We start from the raw sequence: 27,476 nt of genomic DNA, 5'->3' as shown, positions 1-27,476 counted from the left end.
TCTCATCCATGATTCTGGGGTGCGTGTCCCCCCAGGAGACACGTCTCTCCAGTCTAACGTGGACAGCAGATTCACACCTCCTCATCTAGCCGCCGCCTTCCTCCTCTCATGCATTCTCAGCATTCAGTTTCCCAGGAGGAATCAATCCCCCTTTTCGGTGCACTCTCATTGGTGCCATAGGATCACATTCCTACGACCATACCCCTACGTTCACGCCCAATCTCGTCCGATCTTGGAAGCTAAACCTAGGTGGGCTGAGTTAGTACATAGATGGGTGACCACTAGGGAATACCCAGTGAAGTAGGAAGACCAACAGCAGTATCACCACTTACACTCAAATCTCCTCCCTCTTTATTTTTCCTCCTCTCACCTAGACAGTGGTGCTTAACAGAATTGTTATTCAGTGTTTGGGTCTTCCCACTCACGAATTAACCCAATTCAGGGCTGCATCAATATAACAGTGGTGCTTAATAGAATTGCTATTCAGTGTTTGGGTTCTCCCACTCACGAATTAACCCTATTTAGGGCTGCATCAATACAAACACAGTTTGTACAGATCTTGAGCAGACGGAAGTAGCTTAACATGTAGCCATCTTCCGATATGCGGTTATCCAGGCATAATTAAGATCTGAACATTTTTATTCCCATCCTGGGAGATCTTTCTCTCCAGCAGGGACACCTACAGTTGTCCAAACACCATTTAGTTTGTTCTGTTTCTTAGTGTATTTTAGAAAGTAGAAATAAAGATTAAATCAATTCTTAGATACTATTTCTTACATCTAGTTAACTGAAGAGTGCGCCCAAACAAGAGTCATACTTTTCTCTTTACGTATATACCTGTTTTCCCCCATTTTTGACTCTGGGCGCACCGCCATACGGACTGATAGGAATTGCCTAAACTATATTGTCCATCTTTGGTCTCTACATTATCACTTTTGTACTTTGAATCTAGGTCGGTGCAGGATCAAAAACCCTCCTCTTTGTACAAACAATTAGGGCCTACCAGATGTAGACCTGATGGTGTCTCGACACAATCACAAGGTTCTGGGCTTCGGAGCAAGGACAAGGGATCCTCAAGCAGCGTTCGTGGATGCACTGGCAATTCCATGGAACTTTCGGCTCCCATACATATTCACTCCAATGTCACTTCTGCCCAGGGTGCTACGGAAATTCAAGTAAGAAGGAAGAATGCTGCTTCTAGTCGCTCCAGCGTGGCCCAGACGGCATTGGTTCTCAGACCTGCAGGGTCTCTCGATCGAGCGTCCTCTTCTACTTCCTCAACGCCCAGACCTCCTCGTTCAGGGCCCTTGAGTTTACCAGGACCTGGCAAAACTGGCTTTGACGGCGTGGCTCTTGAAGCTTCACTCCTGAGAACCAAAGGATTCTCTGAGGCGGTCAATAAATCTATGTTAAAATCCCATAAACCAGCTTCAGGTCGGATTTATTACAGAGAATGAAATTCTTACTTCACCTGGTGTGCTGGTAAGAACTATGATGCATATACTTTCAGAACTTCCATACTTTTGGCTTTTCTGCAACAACGCCTAGACCTGGGCCTTAGTCTGGCCTCCCTCAATGTTCATATATCTGCCTTGTCGGTATGGTTTCAGAGGAAAATTGCATCTCTTCCTGATGTTCATACTTTCACTCAGGGTGTTCTATGGATTCAGCCTCCCTATGTCCCTCCTATGGCGCCATGGGATCTGTCTTTTGTTCTGAATGCTCTACAAGAGGGTCCATTTGAACCTCTTGAGATGGTGGACCTTAAATGCCTTACGCTTAAGGTCGTTTTTCTGTCGGCTATTGCCACTGCTAGGAGGGTGTCCGATTTAGGTGCTTTGTCCTTTCGCCCACTCTCTGATTTTTCACCGTGACCGGGCAGTTCTTAGAACTCGCCCAGGTTATTTGCCTAAGGTGGTATCATCTTTTCTCTAACGTCCTAAGTGGATGCTGGGGACTCCGTAAGGACCATGGGGAATAGCGGCTCCGCAGGAGTCTGGGCACATCTAAAGAAAGCTTTAGGACTATCTGGTGTGCACTGGCTCCTCCCCCCCATGACCCTCCTCCAAGCCTCAGTTAGATCTCTGTGCCCGAACGAGAAGGGTGCACACTAGGGGCTCTCCTGAGCTTCTTAGTGAAAGTTTTAGATTAGGTTTTTTATTTTCAGTGAGACCTGCTGGCAACAGGCTCACTGCATCGAGGGACTAAGGGGAGAAGAAGCGAACTCACCTGCGTGCAGAGTGGATTGGGCTTCTTAGGCTACTGGACATTAGCTCCAGAGGGACGATCACAGGCCCAGCTTGGATGGGTCCCAGAGCCGCGCCGCCGGCCCCCTTACAGAGCCAGAAGGCAGAAGAGGTCCGGAAAATCGGCGGCAGAAGACGTCCTGTCTTCAACAAGGTAGCGCACAGCACTGCAGCTGTGCGCCATTGCTCTCAGCACACTTCACACTTCGGTCACTGAGGGTGCAGGGCGCTGGGGGGGGGGGGCGCCCTGAGACGCAATAAAAACACCTTGGATGGCAAAAAATGCATCACATATAGCTCCTGGGCTATATGGATGCATTTAACCCCTGCCAGAATACATAGAAAAACGGGAGATAAGGCCGCCGAGAAGGGGGCGGAGCCTATCTCCTCAGCACACTGGCGCCATTTTCCCTCACAGCTCCGTTGGAGGGAAGCTCCCTGGCTCTCCCCTGCAGTCACTACACTACAGAAAGGGTTAAAAAAGAGAGGGGGGCACTAATTAGGCGCAGTATTAACTATACAGCAGCTATAAGGGGAAAAACACTTATATAAGGTTATCCCTGTATATATATAGCGCTCTGGTGTGTGCTGGCAAACTCTCCCTCTGTCTCCCCAAAGGGCTAGTGGGGTCCTGTCCTCTATCAGAGCATTCCCTGTGTGTGTGCTGTATGTCGGTACTTTTGTGTCGACATGTATGAGGAGAAAAATGATGTGGAGACGGAGCAGATTGCCTGTAATAGTGATGTCACCCCCTAGGGGGTCGACACCTGAGTGGATGAACTGTTGGAAGGAATTACGTGACAGTGTCAGCTCTGTATAAAAGACAGTGGTTGACATGAGACAGCCGGCTACTCAGCTTGTGCCTGTCCAGACGTCTCATAGGCCGTCAGGGGCTCTAAAGCGCCCGTTACCTCAGATGGCAGATATAGACGCCGACACGGATACTGACTCCAGTGTCGACAGTGAAGAGACGAATGTGACTTCCAGTAGGGCCACACGTTACATGATTGAGGCAATGAAAAATGTTTTACACATTTCTGATAATACGAGTACCACCAAAAAAGGGGTATTATGTTCGGTGAGGAAAAACTACCTGTAGTTTTCCTGAATCTGAGAAATTAAATGAGGTGTGTGATGATGCGTGGGTTTCCCCCGATAACAACTGATCATTTCTAAAATGTTATTGGCATTATATCCTTTCCCGCCAGAGGTTAGGGTGCGTTGGGAAACACCCCCTAGGGTGGATAAAGCGCTCACACGCTTGTAAGGGCTCTACCTTCGCCTGAGATGGCTGCCCTTAAGGATCCTGCTGATAGAAAGCAGGAGGGTATCCTAAAAGGTATTTACACACATACTGGTGTTATACTGCGACCAGCAATCGCCTCAGCCTGGATGTGCAGTGCTGGGTTGGCGTGGTCGGATTCCCTGACTGAAAATATTGATACCCTAGATAGGGACAGTATATTTTTGCCTATAGAGCATTTAAAAGATGCATTTCTATATATGCGTGATGCACAGCGGAATATTTGCCGACTGGCATCAAGTCTAAGCGCGTTGTCCATTTCTACCAGTAGAGGGTTATGGACACGTCAGTGGTCAGGTGATGCGTATTCCAAACGGCATTTGGAAGTATTGCTTTATTAAGGGGAGGAGTTATTTGGGGTCGGTCTTTCAGACCTGGTGGCCACGGCAACAGCTGGGAATTCCACGTTTGTACCCCAGGTCGCCTCTCAACATGAGAAGACGCCGTATTATCAGGCGCAGTCTTTTCGTGGACAAGGTTCCTCATTTCTGCCCCGTGACAGAGGGAGAGGAAAAAGGCTGCAGAAATCAGCCAGTTCCCAGGAACAGAAACCCTCTCCCGCCTCTGCCAAGCCCTCAGTATACGCTGGGGCTTTACAAGCAGAATCAGGCACGGTGGGGGGCCCGTCTCAATGAATTTCAGCGCGCAGTGGGCTCACTCGCAAGTAGACCCCTGGATCCTTCAGGTGATATCTCAGGGGTACAAATTAGAATTCGAGACGTCTCCCCCTCGCCGTTTCCTAAAGTCAGCTTGACCGATGTCTTCTTCTGACAGGGAGACAGTTTTGGAAGCCATTCACAAGCTGTATTCCCAGCAGGTGATAATCAAGATACCCCTCCTGCAACAGGGAACGGGGTATTATTCCACACTGTTGTGGTACCGAAGCCGGACGGCTCGGTGAGACCGATTCTAAATCTAAAATCTTTGAACACTTACATACAGAGGTTCAAATTCAAGATTGAGTCACTCAGAGCAGTGATTGCGAACCTGGAAGAAGGGGACTACATGATGTCTCGGGACATCAAGGATGCTTACCTTCATGTCAAAATTTACCCTTCTCACCAAGGGTACCTCAGGTTTATGGTACAGAACTGTCACTATCAGTTCAGACGCTGCCGTATGGATGGTCCACGGCACCCCGGGTCTTTACCAAGGTAATGGCCGAAATGATGATATTCCTTCGAAGGAAGTGAATTTTAGTTATCCCTTACTTGGACGATTCCCTGATAAGGGTAAGATCCAGGGAACAGTTGGAGGTCGGTGTAGCACTATCTCAGGTAGTGTTGCGGCAGCACGATTGGATTCTCAATATTCCAAAATCGCACCTGGTTCCGACGACGTGTCTTCTGTTCCTAGGGATGATCCTGGACACAGTCCAGAAAAAGGTGTTTCTCCCGGAGGAGACAGGGAGTTATCCGAGCTAGTCAGGAACCTCCTAAAACCGAGCCAAGTCTCAGTGCATCAATGCACAAGGGTTCTGGGTAAAATGGTGGCTTCCTACGAAGCAATCCCATTCGACAGATTCCACGCACCAGTGGGACCTGCTGGACAAATGGTCTGGGTCGCATCTTCAGATGCATCAGCGGATAACCCTGTCACCAAGGACAAGGGTGTCCCTCCTGTGGTGGTTGCAGAGTGCTCATCTTCTAGAGGGCCGCAGATTAGGCATTCAGGACTGGGTCCTGGTGACCACGGATGCCAGCCTGCGAGGCTGGGGAGCAGTCACACAGGGAAGGAATATCCAGGGCTTATGGTCAAGCCTGGAGACATCACTTCACATAAATATCCTGAAGCTAAGGGACATTTACAATGCTCTAAGCTTAGCAAGACCTCTGCTTCAAGGTCAGCCGGTGTTGATCCAGTCGGACAACATCACGGCAGTCACCCACGTAAACAGACAGGGTGGCACAAGAAGCAGGAGGGCAATGGCAGAAGCTGCAAGGATTCTTCGCTGGGCGGAAAATCATGTGATAGCACTGTCAGCAGTATTCATTCCGGGAGTGGACAACTGGGAAGCAGACTTCCTCAGCACGACCTCCACCCGGGAGAGTGGGGACTTCACCCAGAAGTCTTCCACATGATTAAAAACTCGACAGGTATTGCGCCAGGTCCAGGGACCCTCAGGCAATAAGCTGTAGACGCTCTGGTAACACCGTGGGTGTACCAGTCAGGGTATGTGTTCCCTCCTCTGCCTCTCATACCCAAGGTACTGAGATTGATAAGATGGAGAGGAGTAAGCTCTATATTCGTGGTTCCGGATTGGCCAAGAAGAACTTGGTAACCGGAACTTCAAGAGATGCTCACGGAAGATCCGTGGCCTCTACCTCTAAGAAGGGACCTGCTCCAGCAAGGACCCTGTCTGTTCCAAGACTTACCGCGGCTGCGTTTGACGGCATGGCGGTTGAACGCCGGATCCTGAAGGAAAAAAGGCATTCCGGATGAAGTCATCCCTATCCTGATCAAAGCCAGGAAGGATGTAACCGCAAAAACATTATCACCGCAATTGGCGAAAATATGTTGCGTGGTGCGAGGCCAGTAAGGCCCGACGGAGGAAATTCAACTGGGTCGATTCCTACATTTCCTGCAAACAGGAGTGTCTAGGGGCCTGAAATTGAGGTCCATTAAGGTTCAAATTTCGGCCCTGTCGATTTTCTTCCAAAAAAGAACTAGCTTCAGTCCCTGAAGTTCAGACGTTTGTAAAAGGGGTACTGCATATACAGCCTCCTTTTGTGCCTCCAGTGGCACTTTGGGATCTCAATGTAGTTTTGGGTTCCAAAAGTCACATTGGTTTGAACCACTTAAATCTGTGGAGTTAAAATATCTCACATGAAAAGTGGTCATGCTGTTGGCCCTGGCCTGGGCCAGGCGCGTGTCAGAATTGGCGGCTTTATCCTGAAAAAGCCCTTATCTGATTTTCCATTCGGACAGGGCGGAATTGAGGACTCGTCCTCAGTTTCTCCCCAAGGTGGTTTCAGCGTTTCACCTGAACCAACCTATTGGTGGTGCCTGCGGCTACTAGGGACTTGGAGGCCTCCAAGTTGCTAGACGTTGTCAGTGCCCTGAAAATATGTTTCCAGGACGGCTGGAATACTTGTACATAGTTATTGTTACAAAAATCGGGTTATTATTGTTGTGAGCCATCTTTCAGAGGCTCCTCTGTTATCATGCTGTTAACTGGGTTCAGATCACAGGTTATACGGTGTGATTGGTGTGGCTGGTATGAGTCTTACCCGGGATTCAAAATCCTTCCTTATTGTGTACGCTCGTCCGGGCACAGTATCCTAACTGAGGCTTGGAGGAGGGTCATGGGGGGAGGAGCCAGTGCACACCAGATAGTCCTAAAGCTTTCTTTAGATGTGCCCAGTCTCCTGCGGAGCCGCTATTCCCCATGGTCCTTACGGAGTCCCCAGCATCCACTACGGACTATGAGAAATAGAATTATCGGTAAGTAAATTCTTATTTTCACCTTAACCAAGAGATTGTGATTCCGGCCTTAATCTCTTTTGGTTTGTCCTCCAAAGATCGATCTTTGGATGTGGTACGGGCGCTCTGTATTCATGTGGAAAGGACTGCCTCTATCTGGAGGTCAGATTCCCTTTTTGTACTTTTTGGTTTTCACAAACGTGGCTGGCCTGCAAATAAGCAAACTTTAGCCAAATGGATTAGAATGGTGATTGCACAAGCTTATTTGCAAGCTGGACTATTAAAGCCCATTCTACTCTGTCTATTGGACCTTTTGTGGGAGGCCCGAGGTGGCACGTCCAAAGAACAATTGTGCAAGGCGGCTACGTGGTCCTCAGTGAACACGTTTCTTAGGTTCTATACCTTTGATACTTCCGCCTCCCAGGATGCTTCCTTTGGACGTCGGGTTCTCATACCTGCTAAGGCTCGTGCCATCCCTTGAGGAACTGCTTTAGGACATCCCCGATGTTTCCATGTGGAAACCAATGTAACCTGCTGCAGAAAAGGAGTGTTATGGTAGACTTACCATGGTTAATTCTGTTTCTGCGAGTCACTTTGGGTTCCACAGGGCACCCACCCTGATTCACTTATCTTCTATGGGTTTGTATGGCATTAGCTGCTGGTCCCTTCTCTTGTCGTGAGAATGTGGTTCTATGTGACTAACATCTGCCTTCTCTCTTACCTGCTCCTGCATTGGACTGGTTAACGAAACTGAGCGCTCAGTGCCTGGGGGTGGGGTTATAGAGGAGGCCCCAATGCATCCTGGGACAGCCTAAAGCATTAGCCTGTTGGTGCCTCTGGATCAAGAGCCACTCTACAACACCGATGTTTCCCTGTGGAATCCAATGTACCTCGCAGAAAGTGTTAACCATGGTAAGTCTATCATAACACTCCTTTTCTGATACTGATAACAATGATTACCTCCAAAACTGCACCTACAGTGATACCTCTTAACACTACAATATCCCCTCCCTAATTTGGTTGGCAATAGGCAAAAGTATTCACCTCTCCTTACCCAAATGCAATTTATATCTCTTTCCTCACTCAGCCTCTTTTTGTGGTCATTGAAGTAAGATGTAATATAATGCATTTTCTCCCTCGTTCCATGTCTATTTATACCTGGTGTGATGATCCTGAATTATTGGGAAGAAATTCATTATCGGGGACCTTTGTGACATATTTTTACACATTTGAGACTTACAGTATCATTTATTCAATATTTCTCTAACGTCCTAAGTGGATGCTGGGGACTCCGTAAGGACCATGGGGAATAGCGGCTCCGCAGGAGACTGGGCACATCTAAAGAAAGCTTTAGGACTATCTGGTGTGCACTGGCTCCTCCCCCCATGACCCTCCTCCAAGCCTCAGTTAGATCTCTGTGCCCGAACGAGAAGGGTGCACACTAGGGGCTCTCCTGAGCTTCTTAGTGAAAGTTTTAGTTTAGGTTTTTTATTTTCAGTGAGACCTGCTGGCAACAGGCTCACTGCATCGAGGGACTAAGGGGAGAAGAAGCGAACTCACCTGCGTGCAGAGTGGATTGGGCTTCTTAGGCTACTGGACATTAGCTCCAGAGGGACGATCACAGGCCCAGCCATGGATGGGTCCCAGAGCCGCGCCGCCGGCCCCCTTACAGAGCCAGAAGACAGAAGAGGTCCGGAAAATCGGCGGCAGAAGACATCCTGTCTTCACCAAGGTAGCGCACAGCACTGCAGCTGTGCGCCATTGCTCCTCAGCACACTTCGGTCACTGAGGGTGCAGGGCGCTAGGGGGGGGCGCCCTGAGCAGCAATAAAAACACCTTGGATGGCAAAAAATGCATCACATATAGCCCCCAGGGCTATATGGATGAATTTTAACCCCTGCCAGAATCCATAAAAAAGCAGGAGAAAAGTCCGCGAAAAAGGGGCGGAGCCTATCTCCTCAGCACACTGGCGCCATTTTCCCTCACAGCTCAGTTGGAGGGAAGCTCCCCTGACTCTCCCCTGCAGTCACTACACTACAGAAAGGGTTAAAAAAGAGAGGGGGGCACTAATTAGGCGCAGTATTAACAATACAGCAGCTATAAGGGGAAAAACACTTATATAAGGTTATCCCTGTGTGTATATATATAGCGCTTTGGTGTGTGCTGGCAAACTCTCCCTCTGTCTCCCCAAAGGGCTAGTGGGGTCCTGTCCTCTATCAGAGCATTCCCTGTGTGTGTGCTGTATGTCGGTACGTTTGTGTCGACATGTATGAGGAGAAAAATGATGTGGAGACGGAGCAGATTGCCTGTAATAGTGATGTCACCCCCTAGGGGGTCGACACCTGAGTGGATGAACTGTTGGAAGGAATTACGTGACAGTGTCAGCTCTGTATAAAAGACAGTGGTTGACATGAGACAGCTGGCTACTCAAGCTTGTGCCTGTCCAGACGTCTCATAGGCCGTCAGGGGCTCTAAAGCGCCCGTTACCTCAGATGGCAGATATAGACGCCGACACGGATACTGACTCCAGTGTCGACGGTGAAGAGACAAATGTGACTTCCAGTAGGGCCACACGTTACATGATTGAGGCAATGAAAAATGTTTTACACATTTCTGATAATACGAGTACCACCAAAAAGGGGTATTATGTTCGGTGAGGAAAAACTACCTGTATTTTTCCTGAATCTGAGAAATTAAATGAGGTGTGTGATGCGTGGTTTTCCCCCGATAACAACTGATAATTTCTAAAATGTTATTGGCATTATATCCTTTCCCGCCAGAGGTTAGGGTGCGTTGGGAAACACCCCCTAGGGTGGATAAAGCGCTCACACGCTTGTAAGGGCTCTACCCTCTCCTGAGATGGCCGCCCTTAAGGATCCTGCTGATAGAAAGCAGGAGGGTATCCTAAAATGTATTTACACACATACTGGTGTTATACTGCGACCAGCAATCGCCTCAGCCTGGATGTGCAGTGCTGGGTTGGCGTGGTCGGATTCCCTGACTGAAAATATTGATACCCTAGATAGGGACAGTATATTTTTGCCTATAGAGCATTTAAAAGATGCATTTCTATATATGCGTAATGCACAGCGGAATATTTGCCGACTGGCATCAAGTCTAAGTGCGTTGTCCATTTCTACCAGTAGAGGGTTATGGACACGTCAGTGGTCAGGTGATGCGTATTCCAAACGGCATTTGGAAGTATTGCCTTAATAAGGGGAGGAGTTATTTGGGGTCGGTCTTTCAGACCTGGTGGCCACGGCAACAGCTGGGAAATCCACGTTTGTACCCCAGGTCGCCTCTCAACATGAGAAGACGCCGTATTATCAGGCGCAGTCTTTTCGTGGACAAGCGGGCAAAATGTCCCTCATTTCTGCCCCGTGACAGAGGGAGAGGAAAAAGGCTGCAGAAATCAGCCAGTTCCCAGGAACAGAAACCCTCTCCCGCCTCTGCCAAGCCCTCAGTATGACGCTGGGGCTTTACAAGCAGAATCAGGCACGGTGGGGGGCCCGTCTCAATGAATTTCAGCGCGCAGTGGGCTCACTCGCAAGTAGACCCCTGGATCCTTCAGGTGATATCTCAGGGGTACAAATTAGAATTCGAGACGTCTCCCCCTCGCCGTTTTCCTAAAGTCGGCTTTACCGATGTCTCCTTCTGACAGGGAGACAGTTTTGGAAGCCATTCACAAGCTGTATTCCCAGCAGGTGATAATCAAGGTACCCCTCCTGCAACAGGGAACGGGGTATTATTCCACACTGTTGTGGTACCGAAGCCGGACGGCTCGGTGAGACCGATTCTAAATCTAAAATCTTTGAACACTTACATACAGAGGTTCAAATTCAAGATTGAGTCACTCAGAGCAGTGATTGCGAACCTGGAAGAAGGGGACTACATGATGTCTCGGGACATCAAGGATGCTTACCTTCATGTCAAAATTTACCCTTCTCACCAAGGGTACCTCAGGTTTATGGTACAGAACTGTCACGATCAGTTCAGACGCTGCCGTATGGATGGTCCACGGCACCCCGGGTCTTTACCAAGGTAATGGTCGAAATGATGATATTCCTTCGAAGGAAGGGAATTTTAGTTATCCCTTACTTGGACGATTCCCTGATAAGGGTAAGATCCAGGGAACAGTTGGAGGTCGGTGTAGCACTATCTCAGGTAGTGTTGCGGCAGCACGATTGGATTCTCAATATTCCAAAATCGCAGCTGGTTCCGACGACTTGTCTTCTGTTCCTAGGGATGATCCTGGACACAGTCCAGAAAAAGGTGTTTCTCCCGGAGGGGAAAGACAGGGAGTTATCCGAGCTAGTCAGGAACCTCCTAAAACCGAGCCAAGTCTCAGTGCATCAATGCACAAGGGTTCTGGGTAAAATGGTGGCTTCCTACGAAGCAATCCCATTCGGCAGATTCCACGCAAGAACTTTCCAGTGGGACCTGCTGGACAAATGGTCCGGGTCGCATCTTCAGATGCATCAGCGGATAACCCTGTCACCAAGGACAAGGGTGTCCCTCCTGTGGTGGTTGCAGAGTGCTCATCTTCTAGAGGGCCGCAGATTCGGCATTCAGGACTGGGTCCTGGTGACCACGGATGCCAGCATGCGAGGCTGGGGAGCAGTCACACAGGGAAGGAATATCCAGGGCTTATGGTCAAGCCTGGAGACATCACTTCACATAAATATCCTGAAGCTAAGGGCCATTTACAATGCTCTAAGCTTAGCAAGACCTCTGCTTCAAGGTCAGCCGGTGTTGATCCAGTCGGACAACATCACGGCAGTCACCCACGTAAACAGACAGGGTGGCACAAGAAGCAGGAGGGCAATGGCAGAAGCTGCAAGGATTCTTCGCTGGGCGGAAAATCATGTGATAGCACTGTCAGCAGTATTCATTCCGGGAGTGGACAACTGGGAAGCAGACTTCCTCAGCACGACCTCCACCCGGGAGAGTGGGGACTTCACCCAGAAGTCTTCCACATGATTATAAACCGTTGGGAAAAACTCGACAGGTATTGCGCCAGGTCAAGGGACCCTCAGGCAATAGCTGTAGACGCTCTGGTAACACCGTGGGTGTACCAGTCAGTGTATGTGTTCCCTCCTCTGCCTCTCATACCCAAGGTACTGAGATTGATAAGATGGAGAGGAGTAAGCACTATATTCGTGGCTCCGGATTGGCCAAGAAGGACTTGGTAACCGGAACTTCAAGAGATGCTCACGGAGGATCCTTGGCCTCTACCTCTAAGAAGGGACCTGCTCCAACAAGGACCCTGTCTGTTCCAAGACTTACCGCGGCTGCGTTTGACGGCATGGCGGTTGAACGCCGGATCCTGAAGGAAAAAAGGCATTTCGGATGAAGTCATCCCTATCCTGATCAAAGCCAGGAAGGATGTAACCGCAAAAACATTATCACCGCATTTGGCGAAAATATGTTGCGTGGTGCGAGGCCAGTAAGGCCCGACGGAGGAAATTCAACTGGGTCGATTCCTACATTTCCTGCAAACAGGAGTGTCTATGGGCCTGAAATTGGGGTCCATTAAGGTTCAAATTTCGGCCCTGTCAATTTTCTTCCAAAAAGAACTAGCTTCAGTCCCTGAAGTTCAGACGTTTGTAAAAGGGGTACTGCATATACAGCCTCCTTTTGTGCCTCCAGTGGCACTTTGGGATCTCAATGTAGTTTTTTGGGTTCCAAAAGTCACATTGGTTTGAACCACTTAAATCTGTGGAGTTAAAATATCTCACATGGAAAGTGGTCATGCTGTTGGCCCTGGCCTGGGCCAGGCGCGTGTCAGAATTGGCGGCTTTATCCTGTAAAAGCTCTTATCTGATTTTCCATTCGGACAGGGCGGAATTGAGGACTCGTCCTCAGTTTCTCCCTAAGGTGGTTTCAGCGTTTCACCTGAACCAACCTATTGTGGTGCCTGGGACTTGGAGGACTCCAAGTTGCTAGACGTTGTCAGGGCCCTGAAAATATATGTTTCCAGGACGGCTGGAGTCAGAAAATCTGACTCGCTGTTTATCCTGTATGCACCCAACAAGCTGGGTGCTCCTGCTTCTAAGCAGACTATTGCTCGTTGGATTTGTAGTACAATTCAGCTTGCACATTCTGTGGCAGGCCTGCCACAGCCAAAAATCTGTAAATGCCCACTCCACAAGGAAGGTGGGCTCATCTTGGGCGGCTGCCCAAGGGGTCTCGGCTTTACAACTTTGCCGAGCAGCTACTTGGTCAGGAGCAAATACGTTTGTAAAATTCTACAAAATTGATACCCTGGCTGAGGAGGACCTGGAGTTCTCTCAATTGGTGCTGCAGAGTCATCCGCACTCTCCCGCCCGTTTGGGAGCTTTGGTATAATCCCCATGGTCCTTACGGAGTCCCCAGCATCCACTTAGGACGTTAGAGAAAATAAGAATTTACTTACCGATAATTCTATTTCTCGTAGTCCGTAGTGGATGCTGGGCGCCCATCCCAAGTGCGGATTGTCTGCAATACTGGTACATAGTTATTGTTACCAAAAAAATCGGGTTATTGCTGTAGTGAGCCATCTTTTCTAGAGGCTCCTCTGTTATCATGCTGTTAACTGGGTTCAGATCACAAGTTGTACAGTGTGATTGGTGTGGCTGGTATGAGTCTTACCCGGGATTCAAAATCCTTCCTTATTGTGTACGCTCGTCCGGGCACAGTATCCTAACTGAGGCTTGGAGGAGGGTCATGGGGGGAGGAGCCAGTGCACACCAGATAGTCCTAAAGCTTTCTTTAGATGTGCCCAGTCTCCTGCGGAGCCGCTATTCCCCATGGTCCTTACGGAGTCCCCAGCATCCACTACGGACTATGAGAAATAGAATTATCGGTAAGTAAATTCTTATTATTATTGTATTGGACAATAACACTTTCATTGGCATTGTACAATGTGCATCTTGCATATCCATTTTGAACCTGTAGGAAGTGTCATAATCTGCATTTATTGTTCATTGTGTTTATTCTTTTTATATGCTTTTTATATTCTCCTGTGGGATCTTATTTGTTTTTCTTTGAGTGGTAATTAATACTCAAGGGATAGTGACATGGCACAGTTTAAGGATTTTGAATAATGAAGCTAAGGTAGCTTTGTTCTTGTGTTCATTAGTGGCATAATTATGAAGAGCACTGCACAATATATACGATCAGTATAATTGCATGAGGAAATATTGTGTGACTGAAACTGTTTTTGGTCTTTTAGAGATGTAAATTTTCAAAGATAACCATATGTTTCAGAGATGTGAATGTATTTCAGACGTAGTGAAAACTGCTGCAAAGAAAGAAAATGGTGTCGTCCACAGCAATCTGTCAAATTATTGTTTTCTTTTTATTTAGCTACAGTTACTACCCTATACAGATGATAGCATATATTGTATGTTGGAAACACCACCCTTTGATCCATTTTTCTTAAATATACCCAGCTTGTTTTGGTCTTCACTCCGTTCTAGTTATTGCAGCCAGAGATTATAAAGACCTGTAATAGACCTTGGCTTAAAATGGCACTGCGCAAAAGTTGTCAATGAGAAAATAAACACGTGATCCTGACTACGCCCCCCTCTCCCTTAATGATAAGAGGGACACTGGACACATAGATGAAAAGGAAATGGGGACAAGTGGCATGAGAAAGTGGGAGAAGGGTTCTGGAGGCTGCAGAGATACTATTGTGGAGGGAGGGGGAATGAGACTGCAGAGATACGGTGGGAGGAGGGTGCACGAGGTTGCAGAGACGTAGTGGGGTGCATGAGGCAGGAGAGGCACTTGGAGGAGGGAATAATGCATCTAGCTGAAGCACAGTTGAAGAGAATAGGTAATGGATATGGCATTGGGGGGGGGATGGGGGGGTGCATAGGGCTGGATAGAAGTTTCTAATGTATAAAAGGTCCAGAAGGCACTGGTAATGTTTATTCCTAATAATTGAAGATCCTCGCATCAGGTATACATTTATAGGGATCAAAGTCGAGACCTAAAATTGTATGGGCCGGTCAAGTGCTTAAATTTAGAATGTACTTTTTTTTTTTTGCAGTCAAGAACATATACTATATTGGGGACGATTCAATTCTTCTACCCAGCGGCTGCTACTACATGGCACCGAACGGCGCAATTGAATTGTTGCTCCGTTTGGGCACAAATAGCCACAAGGGGACATACTTCAGCTCGCATCCTCCTGAGGTGGTGAGCTGTAATGTGCGACAAGTCGGCACTTTCGGGGCCTAAATGGAAGTTTGGGAGGCCAAAGCAGTACTTTAGATGGGCTTAGCCGCTTTGCAATCCTGCCGAAGAGGAAGAATTATTGAATTCCTCCAATGGGCGCCCAGAAAACAATTGAATTCCTCCCCCATTGTTTCTTAAGACTAGTATACTGCATGACTGCTGGCTGGTGTACCTGGCATGGGCACTAGACTGGTATTGGGCTGCACAGGCTGGTAAAATGTGGCACACATAACTGGTATATGGTGGATAATGGAACGACCTTTCGTTAGTGCAAATTAATGGCCTCATGACTTGTATGTTCTGGTACTGACTATGTAATGTTTGAGGACAGTATATAAACCATAATTGATTATTTTTATTCAGTGATATCGGATATATAATAAACTGTTTAAAGTTCATGTCCCTCCTATTTCTCCTACATCCATAAAGGATACTGGGATGGTATTTTAGTATGGCAGGGTTTAGATGGGGTCCAGAGGAGCCGGTGCACTTTAAAAACTTCAACATCCTGTGTTCTGGCTCCTCCCCTCTATGCCCACTCCCACAGATCTTTTTAGAGAAATGTGCCCTGCGGGCTGTTTACAATCTCTGGAGCTCCAGAGTGTTTTCTACAGTTTCATTTTATGGGGCAGATGTATTAACCTGGAGAAGGCATAAGGAAGGGATAAACCAGTGATATGTGCAAGGTGACAGGCACCAGCCAATCAGATCCTAACTGGTAATTTACATATTGGAGCTGATTGGCTGGTGCCTTTATCACCTTGCACATATCACTGGTTTATCACTTCCTTATGCCTTCTCCAGGTTAATACATCTGCCCTTATGTTTGTTATTTTCAGACAGGGTAGTCTGGCAGCTACCTGTCTGCTACATGGGACTTAGGGGGGACCTGTTCCAACCTCTTAAAGGGTTAATGGTGCAGGATCCCAGCTGACAGGACATTAGCTCCTGAGGGTGTTGTACCACAGTCGCATAGAGGCTGACCAATGCACCCGCAGCCTGTCTCCACCCCTAACAGAGCTGAAAACACGAAGATTGGTGAGTAAAAACCAGGGCTCCAAGTAGCGGGGTACCCGGTTCAAATGGCGGCATACAGGCATGCTGATCACACTATTCTGCGTAAACAGCTACTGCGACCAGCAAAGTGCAAGACTGGCTATTTCAGGCTATTAAGAGTGAGGGAGCACTGCTTTTGGCAATATATATCAGTAGCTGCCAGTTTAAACAACAAGGAAGCAGACGCGCCATTTACAAGGGGCAAAGCTTCTACAGAGAGGGACAGCACACAGCGGGCGCCATTTTCACTGCTGTTACAGATAGGCACTGTGACTGCATGAACGCCAGAGCCTCCCCGGACCTCACAAATCCATACTGTGATAAAGGTGGGGGATAAATGTGAAATGCATCCAACATTAAAACCTGATCTTTGTTAGGGTGTGTACACATGCTGAGATCCTTGCTATGGCTGATTTTGACTATGCTATTTCCCTTGAACTCCCCGGAGCCCAGCACCACCGATTTTGACTAACTTTTCCTGAGATGTGGACTATGGGGTATATTCAATTCGTTTTTGGATTCGACACAATTCGACAGGCGAAACCCTCCCACCGGGACCCGGATTCGACATACTGGTATTCAATAAATAACGGATGAGACTGTCCTGCTGTCGAAAAACGGACCAATTGACGAATAGTGGGCGGTCTGGATTAGACTTCATGGACCTCACAAAAGTGTTCAATAAATCCTGAAAAAAATTGCGTGGGGTCCCCCCTCCGAAGCATAACCAGCCACGTGCTCTTTGAGCCACTCCTGGTTGTAAAAATACGGGGGGGAAATTGACTGGTTCCCCCATATTTTAACCTGCACCGGGCTCTGCGCCTGGTCCTGGTGCAAAAAATACGGGGGACAAAAGACGCAGGGGTCACCCGTATTTTTTTCCACCAGCACCGGGCTCCACTGGTCAGAGAGATAATGCCACAGCCGGGGGACACTTTTAAATAGGTCCCTGTGGCCGTGGCATTAAATCCCCAACTAGTCACCCCTGGCCAGGGTACCCTGGAGGAGTGGTGACCCCTTAAATCATAGGTAAGTATGTATGAATGTAAGTGTGCATGTATGTAATAAAGTTGTACTGTCAGTGTGTGCGTTGTTTTTTTTTTTTTTGGGGGAGGGGTATTTTTTTTGTAGTAGAACTACAGGTACCAGCGGGCCCCCCCCCCCCCCCCTGCATGCTGGTACTTGTGGTTCTCCAAGTACCAGCTTGTGGGGGAGGCTTGCTGGGACTTGTGGTTCTGCTGCAAAAAAACAATATTCTTTTTAATGCCACGGCCGCAGGGACCTATATAAAAGTGTCCCCGGCTGTGGCATTATCTCTCTGACTAGTGGAGCCCGGTGCTGGTGTTAAAAATACGGGGGACCCCTATGTCTTTTGTCCCCCATATTTTTTGCACCAGGACCAGGCGCAGAGCCCGGTGCTGGTTGTTAAAATATGGGGGAACCCCAGTCAATTTTTTCACCGTATTTTTACAACCAGGACTGGCTCAAAGAGCCCGAGGCTGGTTGTGCTTAGGAGTGGGGACCCCACACAATTTTTTTCTGCATTTTTAACACTTTCAACACCCCCTTCCAACTGAAAAACATGCAGTGATCTCTCCATATTGTAGTTCGTAAAAAAAAAAATATTTTAAAAAATCGATTAAACAATACTTGTGGCTCCTAAATAGACAAACCAAGTAGATAATCCCTTCTAATATAAATAGATCTGCTATTAGCAATAAAAAAAGCACCAAAAAACACATGTTTTAAAAAATTTTTATTAGATCACGACAGAAAAATGAGGCAGAATGAAATTGACGAAATGACTATCGAAAAGCACTGTTGTCGAATCGACATTCTTCAATTGAATATACTTTTGTCGAAAAGCCGCATTTTAACATTGCAGACATGTCGAATTGAAAAAATTTAGAATTTAAAAAAAGTCGAAAATGAAATGGCAGGTTTTTTGTCAAAGTACTGTATTGAATTGTCGAATCAAATTCGACAGGTTTTTTGTGTCGAAAACTACCCGTTTTTCGGCAATTCGACCGCAATTGAATATACCCCATAGTATGCTTACGATTTTGGCTTATGTGAAATTCTGGTTTATGTGAGATGTAATTGACATGTGAGATGAACTAGATAGTACACCGATCTAGCAAGGATTGACTTGCCTGCACAGTCTATCTTTTCTTGTGATGCTGACCTGGCGGGACCGCGCATCAGGATCGAATCGGGATCGCAAGGTGACTTTCACCTTGCGATCTGCACTAACTTTTCTTGAGATTTTGACTATAGTCAAAATCGAAAGAAAATATCTCACCGTGTGTACACACCTTTACACGATTCCAGTATAATGCTGCCTTGCTAACGTTTTTTAATTAAATATGGTAGTGTGCTGGTTCTCCATTCTCTGTGCCTTCTCCTGATAATAATCTGGGTGAACTAGTGTTTGAGACATGTTTTATTCCAGTGTGTGTGTGTAATTCTGCTGTGGGATAAAGGTGGGAAAAAAGCTAGATTAGTAGGTCACCTGAGGGTTCACAGATTTGTGGGCAGTACACACTGGAAAGATATATCTGCAGATCAATTGATCTGCAGATATATCTATGGACGGATCGGGCAGTGTGCTGTGCATACACACTGCCCATGACGTCAGTCCTCAACGGATCGAACTGGCCGGGCGTGTACACACACCCGCCCAGTTCAGCTGTCAATCACCGCCGGCCACCGCAGCATGTGTACGGGCAGTTGGCCGACCGCCGTGTACACACAGCGACGCGCCAATATATCGTTAGATATATTGGCAGTCGGCTGTGCTGCTGGGCCGACGCGATACGTATGTGAACGACTGAGTTCACAGACGTATCGGTCGTACACACTGGCCGACGGACCCGTGATATATCGGCCGTTCAAGAGAAGGGCCGATATATCGGCCAGTGTGTACGGGCCTTTAGTCTGCATCACAATCTTGTAGCAGGGCCACCAGTGGTGCTGTCCACACTGACAAATATTACCTCAGAACTGGCTGTTGCCAGACAGGACAAGCTTTTAAGAAGTCTGTAAAAGAACTTTCCGCCAAAATCTGAACTTTCCGACACTTCAGTATTAATTGAGGTCCCTGGTTTCGCCCTGTCAAAAAAATAGATTCCGACTTGTCAGGATGAGCGAATTTGACATGCGCGGGTGGAAACAGGTCAGTTTCGACCATTCATTTCGCCTATAGGGAAAGGCAGAAGTGAGTGGTCGTAATCGGGTAAATGGGCGAAAAAGGCCCGCTGTTAAAAACTGAAGTGTCGGATCCTCAGTGTTGAATAGGATCCAACATTTATGTAATAAGACCCCTTAGTCTCTATAAAAGGAAATGAAAAAAACTTCCCCTCACAGAAATTCCAGTGGCTCATGGTGCTCAAAAGATTATTGCAGCAATGCAGTTGATCTGTGAACCTGGGCTCAGAAATTCTGTTATCATTACTGCCTAAAAAGTGCATGTTACACAAGTATTAAGGGCCCCATACACTAGAACGATATGAGGCTGAAGATTTCCCTTGAACTCTCCTGTGAGCTTCCCGGGAGTGTATACATACAATTCCAAATGATTTGGTACAATGTGACTTTTTGGAGCACGCTATACATCACATAGGATATGTCAAGCGCCTACAAATCGCATGGGATGTATAGCATGCATTCACAGGTACCATCAGATGCATCTGATGGGCTGGATTAGGTTGCTTCAAACTCCCTACTATAGATCACAAGCACAAAAACCACTGTGCGATTCCATACAATTCCACTTGATCACGACAAATAACGAGTGCAGCACCAACAACCTGGAGGAGTCCACCAGATACTCACGGGGCCGCGCATTGGATTGGATACACAGCAAAAAATGCACAATTTCACCCAATATATAGCCCCGAGTGACAAAATTGAGCTGAAATTGAGCAAAATTGTTCTAGTGTGTGGGGCACTTAAGACATGCTAGCTGTGAAAGGAATTTATATCTAGAAACCACACCCCTTTTCAGGGAGTGGAGACGCTAAATTTGGCAATAAAGGTCTGGAGATTCCAGATAACGACAAGCAAGTGCAATCCTGGGTTTTCACAAACCACAGAAGCCTGCTGTTACCCTATAGTGTCCCCAAAATTGAAATACCCACTATATATAGTGGGTATTTCTGTAGCCCCAGAAGGCAGGGGACGGAAATCAGCTGTTACAGACAACAGTATCAGAACCTACAGCAGGTTGCTCTACCTCTGTGCCTAGAGGATCTCAGAGTAGGAGCATGCTTAAGAGTTTGTCACATCTGAAGTGCTCCTGCCAGATTGCCTAGGTTACCACCCAAGGCTACAAAATAAAGCACCACCTCACAGGTTTTCACTTCTGGTTTACCGGTTTTCCTCGAAAGACAGATAGCCCTGCAGGAGGCCATACGCAGAATCCTGCAGACACAGGTAATTTCCTTAGTTCCAACTCGTCAAAGTAACAAGGAATTATATGCCAGCCTGTTTGGTAGTTCCGAATCCGAATGATTCCGTCAGGCCTTTCCTGATTGAAGTCCCTGAATCCATAATGAGCGTCTATAACTTCAACAAGGAATTCGCTAGGGCAGTCATCACATGAATAGAACAAGGGAGATCCTGGTATCCTTAGATATCAAGAATGCCTACCTCCACATTCCAAAATGACCATTCGCAAAGGTCATGGCGGAAATCTAGCGTTCCTACCGATTACAATCAAAAAGGAACACTACCAAATTCCAGGCCTTACCATTCTGTCCTTCATCAGCTCCGAAGGTATTACAAAGGTCATAGAGCAGATGATGCTACAACTCCTTTTTTAAAAAACATACTTAGTATCTGACCGACTTCCTAATAAGAGCGCTATTCAGAAAACAGCTATTGCACAGCATCATTCTCACAAAAATGTCTAAGACATTACGTGGGGAGTCTCAATCTACAGAAGTCCTACTTACAGCATACTCAGGCTTCAGTTTCTGTGTACCATTCTGAACACAGTATCTCAGAGAGAATAGAAATTCAGGCGTTAGTACGGTTAGTCCTGAAATCACAGTAAGTTTCTATAAATATCTTGAAAATAAGGGCAATTTACAATGCTCTACATCAGGCCATTCACAATAATGCCATCTTCTCAGGAGGCAAGTACAAATTTACAGGATGCAATTCAAAAACTGGTACAGACGCAGGTCATTGTTCCAGTTCCACCTCCGCTACGGAACAGAGGGTATTATTCCAACCTGTTTGTGGTACCGAAACCGGACTGTTCGGTGAGACCCATTTTAAACCTCAAGTCGTTGAACCCATAATTATGGGTGTTCAAATTCAAGATGGAGTCTCTGAGGACGGTGATCTCTAGTCTGGAGGAAGGGGAATTCTTGGTGTCTCTGGATATCAAGGATGCATACCTTCATATCCCGATCTGGCGCCTCATCAGGCTTATCTCAGGTTTGCCTTACAGGACTGTCACTACCAGTTCCGGGCTCTGCCTTTTGGCCTCTCCACGGCTCAGAGGTTGTTCACCAAGGTAATGGCAGAGATGATGTTCCTCCACCGCAAACGGGTAGAGAACATAATTCCGTACCTGGGCAATCTGCTGGTAAAGCCACCATCCAGGGAGCGGTTGTTGGACAGCATTGCCCTCTCAACTCAGCTTCTCCGGGACCACGGGTGGATTCTGAACCTACCGAAATCTCACCTGGAACCAACACAGAGGCTTCAGTTCCTGGGGATGATACTGGATACGGAAGTACAGAAGGTAATCCTTCCATTGGAGAAGGTAGTGGTGATCCAGTCGATAGTGCGGGATGTTCTGAAGCCACCCCGGATATCGGTGCATGTCTGCGTTTGCCTTCTGGGAAATATGGTAGCCGCTTACGAGGCACTGCAGTATAGAAAGTTTCACGCCAGACCGTACCAGCTGGACCTGTTGGACAAATGGTCTGGATCGCATCTCCACATGCACCAGAGGATTCGCCTGTCGCCAAAAGCCAGGATTTCTCTGCTGTGGTGGCTCCAGATTTCTCACCTGACCGAGGGCCGGAGGTTGGGGATTCAAAATTGGATTCTGTTAACCACAGACGCAAGCCTCAGAGGTTGGGGAGCAGTCACCCAAAGGGAACACTTCCAAGGAAAATGGTCAAGTCAGGACACCATTCTTCCAATCAACATTCTGGAACTAAGGGCCATATACAATGCCCTTCTACAGGCAGCACATCATCTTCAAGATCAGGCGATCCAGGTTCAGTCGGACAAAGTGACGGCGGTAACGTACATAAACAGACAGGGCGGAACGAAGAGCAGAGCAGCAATGTCAGAGGTAACACAGATTCTACTCTGGGCAGAAAGACACACTGTGGCATTGTCTGCGATCTTAATTCCGGGAGTAGACAACTGGGAACCAGATTTCCTCAGCAGACGCGACCTCCACCCAGGGGCCTTCACCCAGAGGTGTTCGGGTGCGTGACACGTCAGTGGGGAACTCCACAAATCGACATGATGGCCTCTCATCTCAACAAGAAACTCAGGCGGTATTATTCCAGGTCTAAAGACCCTCGGGCAGTGGTGATGGATGCTCTGGTGGCTCCATGGGCCTACCTGATGGTGTATGTGTTTTCACCACTTCCACTGATCCCACAAATTCTCAAAAGAATAAAAAGGGAAAAGGGTCAGGCAATTCTTATTGCTCCGGATTGGTCAAGAAGGGCTTGGTACGCGGATCTACTGGACATGATTCTGGAGGATCCGTGGCCTCTACCATCTTCGAGAGGATCTTTTGCAACAGGGGCTGTTCGTCTATCAAGACTTACCGCAGTTACGTTTGACGGCATGGAGGTTGAGTGTCAAATTTTAGCCCAGAAAGGAATTCCGGACTCTGTAACTCCTACCCTGATCCAAGCCATAAAAGGGGTAACGTCTAAACATTTCCACCGTATTTGGAGAAAACGTGTCTTGGTGTGAAAACAGGAAAATTCCTGCGGTGGCATTTCAACTGGATCAGTTACTGCTTTTTCTGCAGTCTGGTGTGGATGTGGGCCTACGCCTGGGCTCCATAAAAGTCCAGATTTCGACCTTGTCCATTTTCTTCCAAAAACAGTTGGCTTCCCTCCCTGAGGTTCAGACGTTCTTGAAAGGTGTTCTGCACATCCAGCCACCCTTTGTGCATCCCACGGCACCTTGGGATCTAAATGTAGTGATGCAGTTTCTACAATCTGAATGGTTTGAGCCTTTACAGGAGGTTGATGTAAAGTTTCTTATGTGGACCACAGTCACATTGCTGGCCTTGGCTTCGGCAAGACGTGTGTCGGAATTGGGGATGTTGTCTCACAAGAGCCCCTATTTGATTTTTCATGAAGATAGAGCTGAACTCAGAACTCAATGGCAATTTCTTCCAAAGAGGTGTCTGCGTTTCACATCAACTAGCCTATTGTGGTTCCGGTGCTTACTGACACCTCTTCCACTTCAAAGTCCCTGGATGTTGTGTAGGCTTTGAAAGTCTATGTCAAACGGACAGCTCGTTAAAGAAAATCGGACTCTGTTTGTACTCTATGATCCCAATAAAATTGGGTGTCCTGCTTCCAAGCAGTCTATTGCTTGCTGGATCAAGCTTACTATCCAGCATGCTTACTCTACGGCAGGTTTGCCGGTTCCCAGATCTGTACATGCCCACTCTACTAGGTCGGTGGGTTGTTCCTGGGCGACTGCCCGGGGTGTCTTGGCCTTACAGCTCTGCTGAGCAGCTACTTGGTCTGGTTCGAACATGTTTGCTAAGTTCTACAATTTACTTTGGCCTCTGAGGACCTTTAGTTTGGTCAATCAGTTCTGCAGGGACCTCAGCACTCTCCCACCCGGTTTTGGAGCTTTGGTACATCCCCATGGTACTAATGTGGACCCCAGTATCCTCTAGGACGTGAGAAAATAGGATTTTAATTACTTACCGGTAAATCCTTTTCTCGTAGTCCGCAGAGGATACTGGGCACCCGCCCAGTGCTTCATTCGTCCTGCACTGTTACTTGGTTAAGTAATGTTGATTCGGCCGTTGCTGTTCGTTTCAAGTTTGGTTAACTTGGCTTTCCTCCTGTGTGCTGGTTCGAAATTTCACCACTATCCTCCTCTCAAAGTATGTCTGTCTCCTCGGGCGCAGTTTCTAGACTTAGTCTGGTAGGAGGGGCATATAGGGAGGAACCAGTGCACACTATTGATTTCTTAAAGTGCCCAAGGCTCCTAGTGGACCCGTCTATACCCCATGGTACTAATGTGGACCCCAGTATCCTCCACTGACTACGAGAAGAGGTTTTACCGGTAGGTAATTAAAATATTTTTTTTAGTAGAGGGAGACCTCAACCTGCAGTTAAGAAAGTATAAGATCGGATTCCTCATCAGTATGCACATGGCATGGGATAGTTGCATATGAAGGTATCATCCAGGGGAAGAGTATCCTTTCCTGTGTATGTCTGAGGTGTTGGGATATATTTTGTGCGTTCTGGTCGGGAATGTTTGTGTATTTTCATTTTAACACACGTGCAATTCAGCTTGCAGTAGTTTCTCAGATTTCTGACCACTGGTACAGGAGAACTTTGCCATCAGTTTGGTTGCTTGTCAGGTCTCTCAAGAAACTGGCCTTATCTGTCATCCATGCCAGGGAAGAAACAATGAAACATGGGTTAAAAATTGGGTTAAGAAAGAAGTTGGGCACAGGTATGGAGAAGAAAGAAGAGGCATAAGGAGAAGTGAAGGAGCCATAGGGTGGGGGAAGGAGGGAGTATGGGACTTGAACAAACTTCATATGATGATCATGGCTTGCCTACATGGCAGGCCGCCTGTACAAGGAAGACAAACTATTGGACTAAAACATTATAAACAGAAGATCTTGGCAACAACCTTGTTTATAGTATAGAACACATGTTGGAGAACAATCTCCAGGCATATGAGTCTGTATTGTGGGGTATGATTATGTCAAAAAAAGATAGGTGCCATGTAATTTGATTATTGTTCTCACCTTAACCAACTATTCTCTCTTTTCAGACCATGATGACAGGGCTGGTGCAGGCTATTTCATGAAGAAGCGGAAGGGACGTGGTCCCTTCCGGGCTAAAATGTATAGTGAAGGTCCTCATAAATATCGTAACCGTGGAGGTTACCCACCTAATCCTCGCTCCCGATTGGACGATGAAGATGGAGATGTCCCAATGAGTGATGCACATGACTCTTTCCGTTTAAGATTGTGAGTTCAACATTGTATCAGTCAGAGTAGTAGTAATGTATATAAAGTCCTTTCTGGTGCAAGTTACCCCAGTTGAAGTGTGTGATATTAAAAAAAACAAAAAAAAAACACATTTATTAACCATCATATATCATAAATTATCACACCTGTGTTTTTTTAAAAGGTGACAATCTGATAGAGCATATGTCAGTTCTGTATAAAAGTTTAACGCATTTCACTTCTTCAGACAATTTAAAATCCTAACTCTTGGGGGCGGGGGGGTTTGGGGGGGGAGTGAAATGGCACACTTTATTCTTTGCAGAGTGGCAGTGTTTAGCCTGCTTCCTGCCAGGAGTTAAGACAAAGTGTGTATGCACAGTTGATGTTTAAAGAAATATCGTAGACTCTTTGCAGGGAATGAATTTGTTTTTACCTGGGGTCGCCGCTAGATGGAGCTGAACGGAGCAATTCAATTATTCCTCTGTTCAGGCGCAATTAGCTACTGGGAGATGCATTTCAGCTCGCAGCCCCCCCATGCCGCAGAGCAGAAATGTGTGAAAAGAAATCAGTTGCTTCTTGCGCCAGCACTTTGGTCGGGTTTAGTCATTTTACATGGCTAAAGCCGGCACTTATGGGTGTGATCAGTACGAAAAGAAACAAACTGCTCCAGAAAGGACTTAATCTACACTGGATCCTGTTAAAGAGGATCTGGATTCCTTTTCTCCTTACAAGGCCGCAAACTCCACCAATTGGCCGGGTCTAATTTCCCAAATGGTTAGGGTGCTGGTCTTTAACTACTGAACAGAGCAGTTGTAGTAGCAGAGCAGCTAGAGACCCTAGTTTGAATCCCAGTGACCTTGTCACTTCGTCTACATGTGCACCAGAAGCTATGGAAAGTTTTTTTTTTTTTTTTAATAAAGTGTTTTTATTCAGTAAAATGAAGAGAAAGGTACAGACATTGCAGACCAATAGCACATCACATACATCAGTCATATCAGAACTTCATTTATGGTACAATTCAACATCAGCGGATTAACTGCTATGTCTATGAGGGAATGATCATGCATTTTGATTTTTCTGTCTTGTATGGTCCGCAAGATCTGCAGCCATTATGTACAACTCCATTAATTCTTATTAATTTTTGCCCTTAAGCTAACCAAAAAAAAAACAGGAACAAATAAACAGAACAAACATAACTAAAAGAAAACAAAGAAATAGTAAACGCCTAGATAGAAGCGTATGAAGGATCGATCATCTGATTCAGGAGCACAGTATTCCTATATATGCTAGGCGAGCACGCAGGGCTCCAATGCCAACCATCTTAACGAATATCTTAAGCTGTAAGTCAGTCATGTGGTATCACTTCAGTTCACATTGTGATTAAGGGACCAGTTGGGAATGGGGAGAGTTCAGCCAGGGAGACCAGACTCTTTCAAATTTGGCTGAAGCGTTTTTCTTCATATATACATATCTTTCTTTGAATATTGTATCGTTAACCAGGGTCTTGAGCGCAGATATTAAAGGGCCACCAGGGGCCATTCAGAGTCTCGCAATGCAAACCTTAGCCAAGGCACATACATTGCGAGCATAAAGACCCACCGAAACAGGCATAAAAGTAGAGCCCTCCATTCCCAAAATACAAAATTGCGGGGTAAGCAGTCCGCCAGTCACTCCCGTATTCTCCAGGATTGACCTAACTCCCGACCAGAACATCCGCAACCTCGGGCAGTCCCATACCAGATGCCAGAATGTACCCTCCTCCACCCCACACTTAGGGCACATGCCAGTCCCACCAGCCCCAAAAGTAGCCAGCCTAGTTGGAGTTATATAAATTCTATGTAGAATGAAAAATTGAATTTGCTGATATCTGAGAGACTTGGTAACTGTAGCAGGATATTCCAGAGCAAGGGTCCAGTCCTCCTCAGTTATTGGACCTAAATCATCCTCCCACCTTCCACGGAGACGTGTCAGAGGGTCCGCATGGAGTTTAGTTAGGAGATATCCATACGCAAGGGAGACCATTTTA

General features: G+C 46.9%; 1 protein-coding gene and 1 pseudogene across 2 annotated transcripts in view; both read left to right on the top strand.

The window, feature by feature from the left end:
- Positions 1-27,476, top strand: part of NXF1 (nuclear RNA export factor 1) — a 141,784-nt gene that overhangs the window by 21,147 nt on the left and 93,161 nt on the right. For both annotated transcript variants that reach the window (XM_063945003.1, XM_063945004.1), the window contains exon 2: positions 25,273-25,471. In XM_063945003.1, coding sequence (XP_063801073.1) covers positions 25,273-25,471 — 199 coding nt within the window. The remainder of the gene's footprint in view (positions 1-25,272; positions 25,472-27,476) is intronic.
- On the top strand, positions 189-307 carry LOC134971331 (5S ribosomal RNA; annotated as a pseudogene).

This window comes from Pseudophryne corroboree, chromosome 11, assembly GCF_028390025.1.
Source record: "Pseudophryne corroboree isolate aPseCor3 chromosome 11, aPseCor3.hap2, whole genome shotgun sequence".
NCBI lineage: Eukaryota > Metazoa > Chordata > Amphibia > Anura > Myobatrachidae > Pseudophryne > Pseudophryne corroboree.
Note: the sequence above shows the minus strand (reverse complement) of the source record. Positions and strands in the feature narration are given on the sequence as shown.